The sequence below is a fragment of the Glycine max genome, chromosome 4 (genome assembly GCF_000004515.6).
Source record: "Glycine max cultivar Williams 82 chromosome 4, Glycine_max_v4.0, whole genome shotgun sequence".
Lineage (NCBI taxonomy): Eukaryota > Viridiplantae > Streptophyta > Magnoliopsida > Fabales > Fabaceae > Glycine > Glycine max.
In genome coordinates, this window is record NC_016091.4 from 44,771,881 (window position 1) to 44,790,918 (window position 19,038).

At 28.3% G+C, this 19,038-nt stretch overlaps 1 protein-coding gene across 2 annotated transcripts; it reads right to left on the minus strand.

Annotated features, from left to right (window-relative positions):
* Positions 1–12,665: 12,665 nt before the first annotated feature.
* On the minus strand, positions 12,666–17,203 carry WNK3 (with no lysine kinase). Of its 2 annotated transcripts, none has more exons than XM_006577690.4 (8): positions 16,772–17,203; positions 16,566–16,603; positions 16,210–16,437; positions 15,896–16,119; positions 15,631–15,788; positions 14,287–14,470; positions 14,106–14,213; positions 12,666–14,014 (listed from the first exon to the last, which is right to left on the minus strand). In XM_006577690.4, the coding sequence occupies exons 1-8, from the start codon at positions 16,853–16,855 to the stop codon at positions 13,239–13,241; spliced, it is 1,800 nt and encodes a 599-aa protein (XP_006577753.1). In that variant the 5' UTR covers positions 16,856–17,203; the 3' UTR covers positions 12,666–13,238. The 2 variants fall into 2 exon arrangements, with proteins under 2 accessions (XP_006577753.1, NP_001236039.1); NM_001249110.1 differs by having other exon boundaries at positions 13,239–14,014; positions 14,163–14,213; positions 14,320–14,470; positions 16,772–16,855.
* Between the last annotated feature and the right edge of the window lie 1,835 nt (positions 17,204–19,038).

Genomic DNA, 19,038 nt, shown 5'->3' on the forward strand with positions numbered 1-19,038 from the left:
GTTGAATCATCAAAATATCATAATATGTATTTATACAGAAGCCTATGTAAAGAGACATCATTATCGTCTAAAACTAGGTTAATAGTTAAAGGATGGATTGGAATGAAATTAACTTTAATATAAGTTTAGGATGAATTGTCCTATTAAAAAAATTAATTAAGATAAAGTGTATTTTACTCTATTTATTAAGTCAATCTTTGAATAAATAAAAAAACTACTAAGTCAATCCCGCGAGTTATACAAAATTAATAGCAAAAAACTTTAACAAGTGAAATAACAATGACTGAAAGAGGAAAAAGGAGTTGAAGAAAAAATAAGAAATCCTTGTCAACAACTTCAATGTATGAAACCCAATTTCCACACGTACATAAAGAAGCCTAACCAAAGAGTTTAGCTCTTTTGAGAGGCTCCACCTCCACCTCCACGTGGCCTTTTTCCAGCGTTGTTCCTTAATCCTTGATTGCGATGGTTATTTGATTCATGTCTCCACGTTAAGTGGACTTGCTGGAAGCTAGATCCACCGTAAGAGAACTTTTGCTTCTGTCTACATCCTTTTTTGTTTGGATTAAAAGTATAACAAATCGAAAAAAAAGTAAAATTTATTATTTAAATAGATAAAAATTAGAAGAAAAGAAATAGAGCTTTTTTTAATTTATTTAGATGGGTAAAAAGAAAGAAATTTTACAAAAATGTTTTATATTAATTAAAAATGAAATATTACTTGCAAATATGAAATTTGTATAGGATTACTTTTTTAGTATGAATTATTTTATGTATAAAAAATATTTTTTTTAAATAGTACAAAAATGACACATTTATTCTCTTTTTTTTGTTTTAACCTCTTAATTTACTAAGAGAAAGATACTCTGGCTAATCATGTGTTTCATGAGAAAATAAAATTATATCAAAAATTATTTTTGTCAATGATCAAATTCAAAATATTATCCAAACAACTTTAACCTATTAATTATTTGTATTCAATCACATTATTTTTCTTCTCTTTTTTTATTTCACAGTCAGAAAAATTATTTTTGGAGTAGATCCCATTAAATTAATTTTCATTCTCCTTAATTTTATGCTTTCTCTCATTTACTTAACTCTTAAAGTCAATATCTATAACTTAAAATTTCATATCATATATTAAAAAAATGAAAAAAAAAATAAGATTCATACTTTATAATGTTTGAAATGAAATATTAAATTTAGAATTCAAATCAAATTTTAAATTTTGTGACTGTGCACGAACATTAACACAATGTTTGGATATTTGGAAGGTAGTAAAATGAAATTACTATATAAAAAAATTTATTGCTATTTCTCTCCGTGTTCCTTTCACAATACCTATTTGGTTTAAAGATGACTTTAGTCTTTGTAAATTTACATTGTTTTTCAATTTTGTTATTTGTAAGGTTTTTTTTTTATTTTCAATTCTATAAGTTTATATTTTTTTTCAATTTAATCGTTTTAAAATTTTAATTTATTCATTTTTTAATTCATGTAAATTTAAGCTTTAGAGATTAAAATACATATTTATAGGAACTAAATTTTTTTAAAAAAAACGTAATCTTACACGAACTAATTTCATATTTAATCCTACCTTTTTATTTAGTAATAGATAAGTGAATTTCCGAAGATACATAGAGGTGCCAAAGGCCCAAGAGTAAGAATTAAGAATCCTTGTTATTGATTTTTTTTTTCCTGCCCGAACAAATTCTAAAATCAAATCCTAAGTTAATTAAGTGTCTTCCATAATTAGAAGCAACACATTATTATTGTCATTTTATCTGATTATCTTTCGTTCTTTTTTAATTTAAAATTTTCTTTATTGAATAAGTTGGTATCGTGTGTTTAGATTAACTTTAAAAAAACATGATCCCTTGATAGATACCATTATTTATATAAGCAAATTTAAAACATTTATTAACAACCCTTACATAGGCACAAACATAATTTTAAAGCTCGGATAAAAAAAAAAATCCGGACTAACTGGGAACCAAACTGATAAGTGGGTCAAAGTTAAAAATTGGTTTAGGGGAGTTATTATTCATCTCTTGGTAATTGCTCTAGGTTCTTATATTTTATAGTATCCCTCTATTAAAATGGAATATTTGTTAACAAAAAATATTCACAATGAAATCTTAAATCCATTGTGATGTTTTTATTGTTCATTTATTGTCTGAGACTATTTTTTTTTTCTTAAACATATTGACCGAACACCACTTCTTCCAAAACGTATTTATTGAGCAATCACTTTTCTTGATACACATACCAACTGTATTAAATATAGATGTAATCTAGATGGTTTATGTTTTTTGTGTCATCTGAGCTATTGATATGATATGAGTCACGAGAGAAGAGTAAATCATCTAATATAAATAACAGTAGAGGTTTGATGCAACTCAATATTTTTGCTTGATATTCACCATGTTGCTTAAAACATGGAGAATATATAAGCTCTTATGTATCATGATGGTGACATGATTCCATCATCTGAAGGGATATTATTTGAATGTTCTTATGGTCGTTAAGTCATCAAAATAAGTGACCACATGTCACTTGATGCCTTAAGGCAATTATTGACGACATCGAAGGTTACACAATTTTACTTGATCATTTTCACCATCAACCAATTTACGTTGGTGATGGTTGTATTGAATATAAGTGTATGAAGCTTAAATGTGACGATGATGTGGAAAATATTTTTCATCTTTTCAGAATTTAGTAGCAAATGTCAAATTGAGTTGAATGCAAATTTTGATTGATTTCAAGATAAAATCCTTGCTCTGATGTACAAACCAATGAAACCAAGATTTGTTGATAAGATCATTGATTCAATGCATGTTAGATCTGTATAGTCATGTTTTTACTTTATCAAAATTGTATGTTGTTTGTTTATTTTATTTTCAAAAAAAGTTGTATTATCAGTCTTTGTTAAGTTGTTGTTTATCCAAATGTTTCTTTTATGAATCAATTGAAGAGTTGTTGTTACTACTAGACATGCATGTTGTTTAAACAGTCGACAAACACAAAAAAAAGTAAATGAAACACATCATCGACCAAAAATACATATATGTCAAAACAATAAAAATATGTTAAAACACAGTATCATCTATAGCCATGGCTGTCAGATCCATACATGATCAATACACTGGTCCCTGTAAGATCGGATCAATGACAAAGCAACTAGACCTCCTCCAAATGGAGGTCCAATGATCCTATCAAATGCATGTGTCACTGCTTGTGGCTCTAGCTTTGGCTCTGACGACGGATGTCGTTGGTCACGTGCTGACATAGTTAGCCTCCGATGCCTTTCTCCAACATCCTCCTTGATGTGAGGGGCCTGCGTCCGGCCACGTATGAAACATGTTTGGTCCAAACCATCTGAAATTAAAGGAAAAACAATTAAACTGTTAATAAAAAAAATAACAAAAAATAATTATTATAAATAACAACAAAATTAAAAAAAAACTTTAATAACCACAATGGAATCACGACTCCATTGTGGTTCTAGCACGAATCACAACGGAATCGTGATTCTATTGTGTGATTTGGCAAAATCTACAATGGAATAACGATTTTGTTGCGTGTTCTGGCATGAACCACAATAAAATCGTGATTCCGTTATGGATTTTGCCAGAACACACACAATTTCATTGTAGATTTCTCTACAATAGAATCGAGATTTCATTTGTGTTGTTCAAAACCAAAAAAAAATAACAAAATCATGATTTCGTTGATTACAAAACCCAAAAAAAAATACCAGATCAAAGGGGCATGCAAAAAGGGAGAATGGAAGGGTTGGGAGGGGAAAGGAAGATTTTGTTTGGGTTGGGTTGGGAAGGGAAGGTTTGGGTTGGAGAATGAATAGAAAGAAAGAGAAGGAGAAGGGGCGAGAATGAGGAAGAAGAAAGAAGCAAGAACAAGAAGGGAAAGGGAAAAAGAGGGAGGGGTTAGGAATTTTGAAGTTGGGGGTAGAAGGATAATTTCAAGGGAGGTAGAGGTGTGAAAAGCAATTTGTGAAAAAGCCAATAATAACACCCTTGGTTTAAATATGTTATTCTACTTATGATGATATCACCAAGCTAGTCTAAAACTAGGTGTAACCAAGAAAAATTTGATTCCAAATGGACCACACGTGGCTCAAGGTGTTAATCAACACACTTATGTACCATTACACACCGTAAGAATCATTTGTTATATAAATGTTAAATTATAAGGACTAAAAAAATGTTTAAACCTAATATATATTTATATTTTGATTTTATATTACTTATGACTGGTTTATGTTATTTAATTGGTGACTCATTAATTTGGCTATTGATACAAAACTTCAGGACCTTGATTAGTTGGATGACTAGTTGAATGACGAGTCTAATTTTTAAAACGTTAAACTCAAAACTATCCATTCATGAGTCAAAGAATATTACTGATTGCCAATGTACCAAAAATCAATAAAAACTAGTACATACTCCCCCTATTACAAGTTATAGACATGATGTCTCATTTAAACCACATATAGCAAAATAATGCTACCTGCCCCGACCCCTTAATACACCCATTTACTTTAACATGCAGCAATCCCCGTATTTCTATCTCATGTTAGATCTCACAATGGACTTTGCAATGCTACACATCAACAACGCCTTTCGCCATATTTCCATTTCATGTTTTCTTCTTGTAACACCTTTTCCAGTGAGGCCACCTACTCCTAACACCCAATGTTGGTTGCTTTGATTCGTGAGGCCCTTACTTCAAAGCACACAAGATCCATTCCGTGGTGCAATGATATTCACATGATTATCTTCCTTTGCGAACCATGTCCTTATTTGCATTTCCAATTGTATTTACCACTGCAACTTTCATGAATTTCGCCGACTTCTATTCAGGGTCCCATGTCAATGATACCACACCTGAGTATAACTAGTAACTATATATATATATATATATATATATATATATATCAACCCCTTCTGTACCTATTTAAAAATTCTACATTCCCCGCCCTACTCCATGCTGCACACGTACCCAACCCCGCACTATGTAACCTTCCTTCAAAATATCTACCACTCTCCCCAAACACTGTACATTTCCTTTTTTTTCCCGTACTTAATTCACACCTGATACCCCATTCTTCATTTAATATCAACACATGCTCTGGCATTCATATTAATCCATTCTGAAAATAATGTTGTTGTGTCATCCCTTGCATTAATATTGTTCCATTGCCATGAGCATATCTTTATTTTTATTTTTTATTTTTTCACTTAGACATTCCTCACCTATGTTATGTTATGTGCAGTAAAAATCAAATTACGACTCAACCATGTTAATTAAATCACCACTGCTAGAAATAAGGTATTTTAAGTCGGTCCTACAAGACATTCTAAGAAGGTTTACGACCATCTTAGAAGGCAGAGTCGTAGTATGGTACTAGTATAACTACGACGGTTATTAAATCGCCTTAGAATATCCCCTGGTCAAAGTCAGTTTTTGTGGCAAACCCGACGTAGTGTTGATGCATGACTACGATGGTTCGGGGACACCCGTCGTAAAGTTTCGTCTGCAGGCAGCCACATCTACGACGGCTCTCAGGAAAACCTGCCTTTGAAATGTCGGTATTCTATGACGGGTGGGAGGCAACCGTCGTAAAAATTGGTCCCCAAGTTGCAACATTTACGACAGGTATTTGCAGAACCGCCTTAGTTTTTTACCAAATCTAAGACGATTATTTTATAACCATCTTAGATTCTGTTTCAATATAAAATGAGAGATATATATGCTTATTTAGTACACGGTGAAAATCTTGATAGTTTTTTGTTTCTCATGGTACCACAAAATTATATATTTATATTCCTTCTTTTTCCTAGTTTTTGTTTAACGTAGCCATAAGTAGAAGCCATTAAAAAAACATAGCATGGAAATATTCATGATTTTGTTACCACTTATCAACCATTAATGCTAATGGTCTAAGGTTTGGCATGAAATTCTCTTCAAAGGTGCTAATGATGCATACACTAATTAGTCAAACTACTAAAAGTATAACATTATTGGTTATACATGTTTGATGACAAAATAAAAGTTATGAACCCTAAGAAAACAATGTTGAATGTTTAACCTCTTATCAGAAGGGCAGCTAGTTTCCTTTACCTTGTCAAGTGCGAAGGTTGATGCTCCTACTTCGATGGTAAGATCACTAGAGACGTCAGATATTGGCCTGCAAAAAAAAAAAAATCTTGCTTAATCATTACATGACATAGAACATAGAAATTTCAACAAGTAGCAACTGCAGGCATACATATTACCAAAATTAAATTTTCAAAGACCATCAAATAACCTTAAGCCACCAGCATGTGTTTGCAATTTAATGTAACAATTGGAACTCAAGCCATGTGCTCTCTACAACCCAAAACACAACTTAATCTCCCAATGTCAAAATCTTAGGTAAGATTGGCCCCAACTAAATAAATACAGACTTTGGGCAAGACTAAATACCCACACTACTACAAACACAACATGGTTACATGAGTTTCAATTAAAATTGATATTTCAGGATTATTAGGTTGTGTCATAGTAGTGGAACCTATGAATTCAAATCTAAATGCAAATCAACTAAGAAGGTTGTGCTTCAATTTGGAAAACATAATGGGTTACAAGATTTATTGCTCCTTTTATAGATGGTCCTTTTGTTTGTCCCAAGCTTCCTGACTCTATTGAAAAAGCTCTGCTTATGGTGTTTGGTATGAAGCCTGCACCTTACTCTACTATGTTTCTTCTTCCAATTTATTTTTCATGTTAAATTATTCACTTTGATTTCTATCATAAAATGGTGAACTATGACTTACATGCATGCACTGTCTCAAGTGCTTTAAAATTCAAGTTTCACTTAAGCTTGTTTGAGTATGCTTCAGTATAACTCTAAAATGAAGCATGAAGAACAAACAATATATAAAGGTAGAAAATATTTTAATAAGCAAAACAAACTTAACAATGACATATACAGAAGTAAAACAAACTTAACTTCCATAATTACAAAAATACCACCACGTGACATTTTAAGGCAGTCCTATAGAACCGTCGTAGATCTCGTGTCGTAAAAATCTATTTTTGTAGTAATGCACTATGTACAAGACTGTTGTCATCCGACACCTTCTTCCATATGCAACATCATCAAGCAACCCCCAATCAAGATCTTAAAATTTTGGTTGGGAGGAGCAAGATTATTAAGATTGCAATATGTAAATTAAAGGTATAAAAATTATAATATAATTTCTTAAGCATTTAATTATATTATATGAATATTAATTATTATATTAATTAATTGTCTTTTAGGATATAAATATATATATATATATATATATATATATTACTTTATTGGTTTTTTGTAATTTTATACCTTTGGTCTAATACTAAACATAAAATATTGAAAATATTGTTCTTAATTTTTTTAAAAATTTGCAACAACAACAAAAAATCAACAATATTTGCATAACAATTTTGTAGAAAAAATGCCAATATTAAAAAAAATTACAAGAAAATAAATCATTTGTTCTAGTGTCATCCCATATATACTAGGATGATATACAAGTAATAGAAAAATGTTTTTAAAAAAAAATATGAAACAAAGATTTATATTAACAAAAGACATCTATGTGTTATATATAGAATTCATCTTATTAATTAATAAAGTAAGTAATGCATAAAAAGTGTTATTCAATCAATCATAAGACTTGATGTTACAAGGAAAAAACAAAAACTTAGAGTACAACATTTTACATAAAATTATCAAATTCATTTTTTATTCTCATCCAATGACTAAAAAATACAACTCAAATAATTAGCGCTACCTAAAAGAATAAATAATTTTTAATTAATTTTTTATAAACAATCTAATGTATTATTATTATGGACCAAAACTAAGTACAAGGTGTATCTTAGTTTGGTTTCACGGGTTTTTGTGTGGTTCACTGTTTTACCCAGTGTGAGTGAGTTTAGCATTCCACCTCCAAAAATCTCATTGCAACAAGTAACAACAATGTATTTAAAAAAAATTTGAGGAATCATCCCTCAACTCCCTAGAGTGTAAGAAATTATGTTGTATCTTTTAATGAAATGTCAAACTAATTTGTCCTAATCAGATCAAACCCACGACTTGGATGAAAAAAACAAACATGCTAACCCATGGATAAAGATGATTTGTTGATATGTTATTAATATATATATATATATATATATATATATATATATATATATATATATATATATATATATAATGATATAATAAAATTATATATCAACAAAAATGATATCAGGCTAAAAAAACCAAGACTAACATGTGTATATATATGTGTACTCCATCTCTAAGTTAAACACTACTAACTGATTTAATATTTACAAATTTTAATATTTGGTTCAATACATATGCGAGTAACAAGGGAAAAAGAATAGTGGAAGGATATGATCAGACAACAAGCTTAACTTGAAATAGATTGGATGATTGGTTGCTTTGTTTGTGTCTATTCTCTTGTATTGCTTGTGTGTTAACAACTAGGAAGGAAATGAAAAAAAATAAAAATGTGTGTTCCTATTTAGTTGTTTGGTTTTGTTATTAAGCACAATCTTTCTAATACACTCTTTATTTTTACCTTGTTTGTCCAAAGACAAATTTATTCAATGATTTTTTTTTATGATTATGTTATTGAAAGAGTTTAATCATCTTTGGTAACTCTTTTAAATATAAAGACTTACAAAATTTTATGATTTTTTTAATAATTTTCAACTAACCATAGACTATTTTTTTTGTTGGTACAAGAAGTAGCAATGAGCTATTTGACCATTTTGTTAGTCTCCCATTTCCATATCATTCTTCCCTAAAATTTTATATTTAGACATGTTGAGTGAAAAGTGATTTAAGTGATTTTAAAAATAAATACTTTAATTGGACTGTTCTATACAAAGGACATTTTATATCAAATTATAAAGTATGAAAATATTTATATAAGTTAGTTATTAAATTTAAAATAATTTTTTTTGGAAATAAGATGAGAAAATAAAAATAACTTAATAACTTACCATCATAAGTTTCTAAGTTTTACTTGCAATAAAAGGGTTTTTCTCATAATTTAATTTTATCACTTTGATAATTTTTTTCCAAATAAATTAGAATATTTATTTAAGAGAAACCTTTTACACTTAAAAAAAGTATTCCCATGGAATTCATCAGTACGCATGTACTTATTGTTGTCCTCTCCTATTTTATCTGTTTTATATATATATATATAAAGCTGTTTGGTTATGATGATTTTTTTAGTTTTATTATTATTAAGTGAAAAAAGAAAATTAATAGAATGAAAATAATATCCAGTATTCCTGGGACCTTGAAATATGAAAACAATAATACTATAACGGTGACGTTCTAATTCATTAAGGTTGAAATATCAAAGCAACAAGCTCAAATTTCTTCCTACTATATTTTTTGTCTCTATAAATATAATTTAATTTAATTTAAATTTTTTAAGATATCTTTATTCCTCATAAATTTTAAATTTTTTAAAATAATTTCTCTAGTCATTTGGTTATTTATAGTCTGAAAATGTTAAGAATCACATAGTTTTCTTAAATTTCTCTCCATCCTTTGAGTAGAAAAAAATCTTTCTATCCATAATTTATTTTTTTTCTTATTTTATTATGCTAGTGTGTAGTCCCTCAGAAATTAACATTTTGTTTTTATTTTAATATATACAATTTTATATTATTTAAGATAAATACGAAGTATTATTTATTAGTATGTAAATTTATCAATTATTTGTTTTAATATTTATTGTCATAAAAAAGGAATATAAATTTTAAAAACATTAGTAAAATTAAGTACAATGTTGCTTATTTTCATGTTAATATTGTAGTGAAATTTGTATTTTTAATATATGCGTATGTATAAATCGATCACTCAAATGATAATTTTTAAATACAAATATTGTATAAAAAATACCAATAATGTTTACCGATATGATTTGATAGTCTGATAGACTAAATTGTTAGTAAGAATAACAATGGTATGAGGTGATCTAATAGTAATTCCTCATCATCATCAAATCATATGAAAGTACACCCCTTGTTTATCTCATACTTGGACCAATGTTTTCTTATGCTGGTATCAATGTATATGTATAAATATTTGCAAGTATATGAACGATATTCATGAATATTTCTTAAAATAAAACTTTAAAATAAAAATAAAAGCAAAATTAAATTAAAAATTATCAGACCAATATTGTAATGATATTAAGAGAAAATATTCACTTAAATATTATAGTGAGCATTAAGAATCCAAAAATATTTTTTAAAAGAAATTATTACTAACAACTACTTGAATTAATTAATAAAAAGTTTTAATAACATATTAAATCATTTTAATTATTAAAAAATAGGGTTATTTTTAATATAATAAATATTTCTATTTCACTTTTTATATTTTTTTCTATAAACAATAATAATAATAATAATAATAATAATAATAATAATAATAATAACAATTTTGATTATAAGCCTTATAAAGATAATAATTTAAAATTATATAATGTTTTATTGAAAGTCTTGAACCATTTCTTTCATCTCAATTAATTATCATTTCAATGCTATTTAACAAAATAATTGTTATTTATACAAATAAAATTTGTCATGTTTAAAAGTGATTTTATAAAACTAAAATAATTAGTATATGAATAATTTAATAAGTATCTTATAAAAATATGAAGAAGAAATTACAATGAAAATCTTATATGAACCATTTTTTTGGAAATTATCAATTTACAATAATGAACGTATTAAAATAGATAAAATAATCATCATTCGATAATATTTATACTAACCTAGAAAATCAATTAGTAAACCTGAAAAAAATTGATTATTAGATAAAATGAAATTGATTATTTTTTATAATAAACATCAACCCATACATATCAAGAAATAGATATTATATAACATTTTATCACATACATCCTCCATAACTTAAAGGGATTTAGATAAACTTATAGAACTATCTACCATCACATATAGACCTCTCTCACAAGAGACAAAAATCAAGAATAAACCATTTTAAGATAGATGTAAACCAATTTCCTGTTTTTTATATGACTATTTGATGTAGGTTAATTAGAAATGTATAAATGAAAATGTCATTATATATTAATAATTAGGATGGTAATTTAATTGAAATAATTAATACATTTTATGGAAATGAGTATTCAGAAACAATATATTTACAAATTTGTAAATTGATTGTGATATTTTTTTAACGTCCTAATTTAATTCCGCAATACTGTTCAATTGCGTAAAATCTTTAATTGATTTGAATATTTATAATTGATTGAGATTAGTATTTGTTTAAATTAATGAATTTTCATAATAAAAAATATATTGATAATAATAAAAATATTTAAAAATATATTAATTTTTTTCTTATTTTAAATTTAATTATAACCAAATTAATATCTAAAAAATATTTTATTTTTTACTGTTTAGAATTAATTAATTTTATAAACGTAGTTTTAAATTCAGTTTAAACATACATATTTTTAAAAGATCTTAAATGTGTGATTTAAATATTCATCCGATTATCTTGAACAAAATTAGAATTGATTGAAAATAATTAAAATTAAATATTTATTAGTTAGATTACATATAATTGACATATAACATAATGCAAATACTAGTTAATTACTTATTTTTACATTAATTAATTATAATAAAATTTTCAAATTAATAAATTTCAATTTTAGTAGATTATGACAGAACTACATATTATAACAAAGTCTTTTTACTGCTTAACTATAAAATTTTGCATTTATTTATATAATTTTTCAAATTGAATTAATTTTCATATTTTTTTATGAATTTAAAATTTTCATATTAATAGAACACAAACATTTTTATTAGAAAAGTAATTATTTTTAATTTATACATGAAAGATTTATTAAAAAATTTCTGTTTGTAAATTTAATTATAAAAAGCTATTCTTTAACAATATACTAAAAATATTTTTAATGACCAATAAATATTTTATATAAAAACAAATTAATTAATAAAGATATTTTTTAAATACAGTTCAAATTATAAAAAAATAGTTAAATGAAACAATTTTTTATGACCAATAAATATTTGAATTTTAAAATCAATTTATCAATTAATTATATAATTAATTTGTCCCAGTTATATTAATTATTCATTACGCACTAATTTGTGACATTCAAACCTTAGAAAAATTACCTTGTTTCGGCATGTCTCATTTTAAAATCTTATATATATATATATATATATATATATATATATATATATAGATTTTATTGTGACGGAGAAAACAATTCAGCTTAAAACTATTATTGACATGTTTATCAAGATTAAAAATGCAGATGTTTGGTTTTAGAAAACTAAAATGAAATTTAATCTTAGAATCACATTTAATTAGAAGTTGAAAAGAAGTGTAGTTTTTATATTAAGTTGAAATTTTATAATATTTTTTCTATAAAATTATTTTTAAAACAAAAATATAAAAATATAAGTCATTTTCCTTCAAATCTAATTGTAATAAAAATCAATTTTATAGAATAAAGATCCATTTAAAATCAAGTTTACAAATACTGCCCAAACACAAGTCAGTAATACTAAAATTATAATCCAGGGGAATAAATTTTAAATTTCCAGTAGTTGACCTCCAAGCCCAGAAATACCAAATGGGAAGAAGACCTTCCTGTAATACTAGATGGGAAGACCTTCCTGTAAACTGAAACAACAGCAAGTAGTTACATATGTACAATGTATACTTTTCTATAGTTTAATGAATTGTACTATTTACAGATGTGAAATGAAATCCATATAATCCAGTCTTGCGACCTCTCAAAGCTAATTTCTCATTTCAACCCCATGTTTTTTGGGTAAATGCAGAAATAGCATAAGTCCTCCAAGTTCTTAGGACATTAAGTCGTCCCTCAATGAGATTTCTCCTACAAAGATGACTATGACTCCCCAGTTCTCAGTTAACCCACCTGCAATTCCTCTTGACAACATATATACCAAGAACCTCGTGCCATTAAAAAATTACCCTCTCATGCATGAATTATGAAACCCAAAATATCAACAGTGCACAAGTTCCGAGCAACAAGCAAGATCACAACTTCTAAATTTCACTCCTAAGATGAGCTTTCTAAGTGAACTACTACCATAAACCACACAAAGGGTCATTTAGATTAATGAAGGACAAGCATCGCCATTTCACCGTCAGGCATCTGCAGGTTGCATACGTTTAGGACCTTCTGGCACATTTCTGGAGGAATTTCCATCAAAAGATCTGAGACAGCTAATTTGTGCTTCCTCTTTAGTTCATCTAACTCCTCTCTTTGTTTAACCAACAAATTCTCCAATTTAGTTGTTATTTGATTGATGTATTCCGTTTCAGAATCTTTTAGACTTCGAGATATTTCTTTCTGAGAAGATTTTTCACTAGTTGCTCCCGATGTAATACTTATCTCACTGGAAGGGGAATCAGCAATCTCATCACATTCCCGCTCAGCAGTACCATCAACACAATCATTAGCTGAAATATCACCATTTGTAATCAGGTTGCCTTCCTCAGCATTCACACCTGTTTCATTAGACAAGATTGAAGTAAAATGTTGAGATGGAGAGTTTCCTCCAACTCCCCTTGGTGAATCTGACCAGTACCTACGACCTGAAGGTAATATTTCTAATGCAAGACTGCCAGGAGAAGCAATGGAATCATTTTTCATAGGAGAGGTCTCTGGCCTAGTTTCAGAGGTACAGCTTGAATCTTGATGGTTAATGTCAAGAGGAGTTTCACTGAAATTCCAACTAGGAATGTGATATCGAATTTCAGAATCAATCATCCTAGCAATAGTTGTAACATCTTGATCAGTGAGTTCCAACTCCTCAACCATTTCACCAGCAACAGAGATTGATGTGTCTGCTTCAATATCAAAAGGAAAGTGGATATTGCGAATATTACCTACACGGAAATGAACATCAGAACCAACGAAAAAGCAAATAGATAAACCCTCTTTGGATTAAAAAAAAACAAGATAAAATTGAGAGAAGACCTGAGGAATCTGCAATTCGCAATTTTAAAAATATTGTATGATTATCTCTCCTCTGACCTTCCACCGTGAATTCCCTACTTGGCTCAACAGCTATATGAGAACTATTTCCTGCATTCGATACATCAGATGGTAAACAAAATAAGATAGTTAACTATAAAATTTAGATGCAGATTATATTTACCTGAATGATGGGTTTGAGATCTTGAAGATTGACCTACACTATCATTATCATTATCTGACTGAAGGAAGGGATCCATCAGGAGGTCTTTTGCAGACAACCGTTCCGATACATCAGCAATACACTTTTCAATAAATGCTTTAACTTCAAGATCCGCCACCTTTGCCAATGACGCTGGCTTTATTCCCTATGAGAAAAGGAAACACCAATAATGAACATAAAGATAATAAAAGACAACAAGGGTCCGTTTGGTTTGAGAAAATGGTTTTTTAACTAATAATTGAAAAAACACCTTTTTTCTGCTTTAACTTTGCTTCCTATTTTTAAAGATTAAGACGAGAAGGTGAAAACAATATTCCTTGAACCAAACAAGTCCATAAATACCAGGAGTACCATTCAACCAAAGACTTCTGAACAGTTATTTGATTCTTTGCACAACATATCAACAAGACTATATAGACAGACAAATATATTTTTATGATTGAATAAAAAATTTCCAGAATAATATTTTAATTCTACAAGTTTTACAACCCTTAAAGGCTGTAATCTAACCACTTCTGAAGTCCACTTAAAACCTCTAGATCATATCTCAGCAATTTCATACATAAGAAAAGCTATAACATAACATGATTTTTACTGAAGATATGTTAACCATTATTCTCTGAAGAGGAGCACTATTGCCACTCCTTCTAACACTCTCTTTATTGGAGACTACAATATCATGAGCAGGGCTCAATAAGTAGGAAGTGAGACCATAAAATTTTGTGATTTCCAATCAATTCCAACCAATTCTGGAGAGTGTGTTCAAATGAATGTATTCCTAGAATTTCTCATTCCCTAGAAGCAAATTAAAATTTGGATTCAGAAACTGGAGAAGAAGAAAAAACACCAATTCAGGTATTCTAGGATTTGTTTTTTTGTCTGTATGCCATCCAATACTTTTGACTAGCTGACTGATAAAAACAAGCAATGGGGGCAAAAAAGAGCTATAATTTGGACTGTATAATTTAGTAGTTCAAAAACATTCAGATCATGAAAATGTCATGGTTTTACATCTTATTTACAGAAGGACCAGCAGAAGTGGTCTTATGATCTCATATTCTTATCAAGCTGAAGTGTAAATTGTTGTACTATTATCCAAAGGGTTTGACAAACATCACAGACTCTAAAAAACTAAAGAGCTTTAGCAGTTCATTGAATATTATATACATCTACATTGAGATGGAATTAATAATTCTAATACCAGTGTGCATCACATGTTAAGTAAAAACATGAGTCTTGTAAGAAAAAAAAAAGCATGTTAAGTAAAATAGTCCCAACATTTTGAAAACAGAGCACTTCACTTACAGATGTCACTTTCTTGTATATTTGAGCAGCATTGGTACATTCAATATATGGGTACTCAACAGTTACCAACTCTAGCAAGCACATGCCAAAAGCATAGATGTCAACAAGCTCATTGTATTCCTCTTCATAAAGTTCTGGGGCCATGAACTCAGGGGTACCTAGACTCATAGTAAGAATTACAAATGCTTTCAGCAATAAGATACCCACAGTACTCCACATAAGAAAAGGGTAATAATAAATGTAATAATTTCACAGGAAACGTTACCTATGACACTGTGAGCTGAATTGGCCTGTTGAAGGATAGCCGCCAATCCTAAATCACCAATTTTCACCTCCCCTTGATTCCCATTGACAAAAATGTTATCGCACTTAAGGTCTCGGTGAATAACCGGTGGATTGTGACTGTGAAGATATAAAAGGCCTTCCAAAATCTGCCTAGACCATTTCTTCACAGCTCTCAAATCAACGTGCTTATGTTTCTTCCGGTATCTAAATTACGAAAGTTAAAAACTTAAACACCAAAGCTTACCAAAGTCATAAATAAAAACCAAACAAGAAGCCAAAAGAGAAGAGACTCACTGGCGCAACGTTCCAGAGGTGAAAATTTCAGTAATGAAGTTGATGTTCTCATTCTTGGTGTCAACCCATGAATTGTAAAACTTAATTATATTCTTATGCTTCAAAGTCTTGAGCAAATGAACTTCTGAATAAAGTCGCTCCAAATCTTCAGAGTTACGCAACAGATCCGCCACCTTAACCTGATTCCACGCCACTTCAATCCCTTCCAACTCATCAAACGCTCGATATCTACATTCCCATTTCACAGTTAATGGCAAACAAGAATCCCAAAACGAATCCATGCTACTTACATACATTAATATTTATTGATTATTATTGATTAAGCGTAGAAAAAATCAGAAACAATAAAAGGATACACTTTCTTGAAAGCCCCTTTCCCTAAAACTTCCTTGTACTGCAGAATAATACAGCAAAGAAAATCAGATCAATCGAACCAATCATTTTACAATACAATGCAAAACTAATCAATAAGCATTAGTTAATTAATAAAACTAAATAATGAAAGGGAAAAATAGAATGCATGAAGGATCAGCATTGAGCGTGGTGGAATTTTCAAACTGACCCGACCATAGCGACCCGTGGGATCAACCTCAACAAACTCGATGTCAGGATCGTCGAGGTCTAGCTCGGAGGAATCCGGCGGCATTGGCGGAAACCCTAGCTATGTGGAACGAACAACGTCGTCGATTGTTGTTGGGAATAGAAAACGAACAAAAATTATTGCAGTTGATATTTAATGGAATTACGAAGAACACGATGGTATTAGGTGCGGGAACAGTTAAGGTGGTGATTGTAGTAGTTGTTGGGAGGGTCAAAGCTGAAAATCAAATGGCATTCATTAAAACGACGCTCCCTTTTCGTTGTGGTTTTGATTTCTTTGTTGCAACGAAGATGAAGACGACGAGGATGTGTGAGTGTAGGTGACACGAGAAGCAACTAACATAATAAACATGTTATTGTTATTAGCTTAGGCAGGTAAGTCAAATACTAATCTTTTATAGCATCCAAGACAAGTTGGTCGGCTACTACTACTCTCATTTATTCATTTGTCAGTTTTAAGATATTAGGATTTAGGATCGGATCATTTTATGGGTTTGGACTAGGTTAGGGTTTGGTTTTGGTTTTGAGCTTCTTCACTAATGACTCAGCCCGTTGAGTTTTTTTTTAACAATTACAATTATAATAAAAATTCATTTATATAACTATAAATTATAATTATAATAAATAATTGTTTTTAACATTTAAATTATATTTTAGATTTATGATAAATAATTTATATTGTAAAAGTAAAACAATGTTACTTTTAATTATTGGTAGTTTAAAAAAAAATTAATTAGAAATAAAGATATTAAAAAATGAAAAAGAGATATTAAAGATATTAATTTTAAAATTCACATTAGAATTAAAGATATTAAAAATCCAATCTTGTCAAAGAAAAGTTGTTAATATTATTCTTGTTGAAAAAATGACAGCCAAAAACACCTTCGTCTAAAATAACTTTTTAAATTTATATAGAGAAAGCCACAAATACATATTTCACTATTTTGATGATATAAAATTTAAAAGAATTTAAAATAAAAAATTTTATATATATATATATATATATATATATATATAAATTAGAATAAATTAAATGAGATTAATTTTATGAGCTATTTTTTAACTAGAGTATTTTTTAGAATTTTAATTCAATAAGAAGTTTTTAGGATTTTTTTTCTTAATATATCATCTCATTCCATTTATGATTTTCATCTTTATTTCTAAATTAAATTTAATATTTTTAAAACATTATCAATAGTTAAAGTAATCTTTATCCCAATATAAATTGTTTTGTTATAAATTTAAAATATAATTTATAGATTTAACATATTATTTTGAAAATCGGATTACCGGACTTGTCACCGATTCATCTACTCTAAAAAACCTGGATTATTTTAGAATCCGTATGTACCGGTCAAATCGACCAAAACAAAACTAGTTTAAACTAATATTTCTAAGAGAAAAAATATTTTAAATTTTTTAAATTTAATATAAAGGGAATTATTAATGCGCACACATCTTTTTTAAGTTGGAGGCATTAGTAATGTACACAGAAAATTTAGGACAAAAAACCATTTTTTTTTATTTTAATTTATTTATTTTAGGACATTATGGTAATTTTAGATATTTAATTAAAAAAACAAAAAATCCTGCAGCATCATCAACCGCATGGACAAAAAACGTTGCCATGGGCTTCGTGCCCCCACAACCCAAACTCCACTGCAGAGACGGACGGAGGCAGAAATAAATATCAGGGACTAATTTTAAAAATTAAAATTTATTCAATTAATAAATATATATAAATATTAATTTTAAATAAAATACTAATAATATGTGTTTTCCAAAACAATTCAATGACATAATAGAAATAGAAATATATTCAAATAGAAAGCACATTAAATATTTAAAAAATCTATTACAAATGCCTTCTTTGCTTTTCCAAAACTTAATCAATAGTGTTAGAGGCATGTTAGAGCATCACAATGACAATAAAAAAGATCAAGATGAGAAGAGAAAATAATAATAGAAGAAAATATATTTGTTAACCTGTCTCAAAATTCAAGCTGTGAACATTGTATATAATGTTCATAATTAAGCTTGTCCCATTGACGAAAGATAATAAATAATTTTAAATTCTCAAATAAATTATAATCAACTCAATACAAAGGAAGACTAATAATGTCTTTTGATCCCAATTACAATATTTATAAACTTTAAAATAATATAAAAAATATAAAAGTAAAAATTATTAAAAATAAAAAATAAATGAGGCTCAAATAATTTTTATTA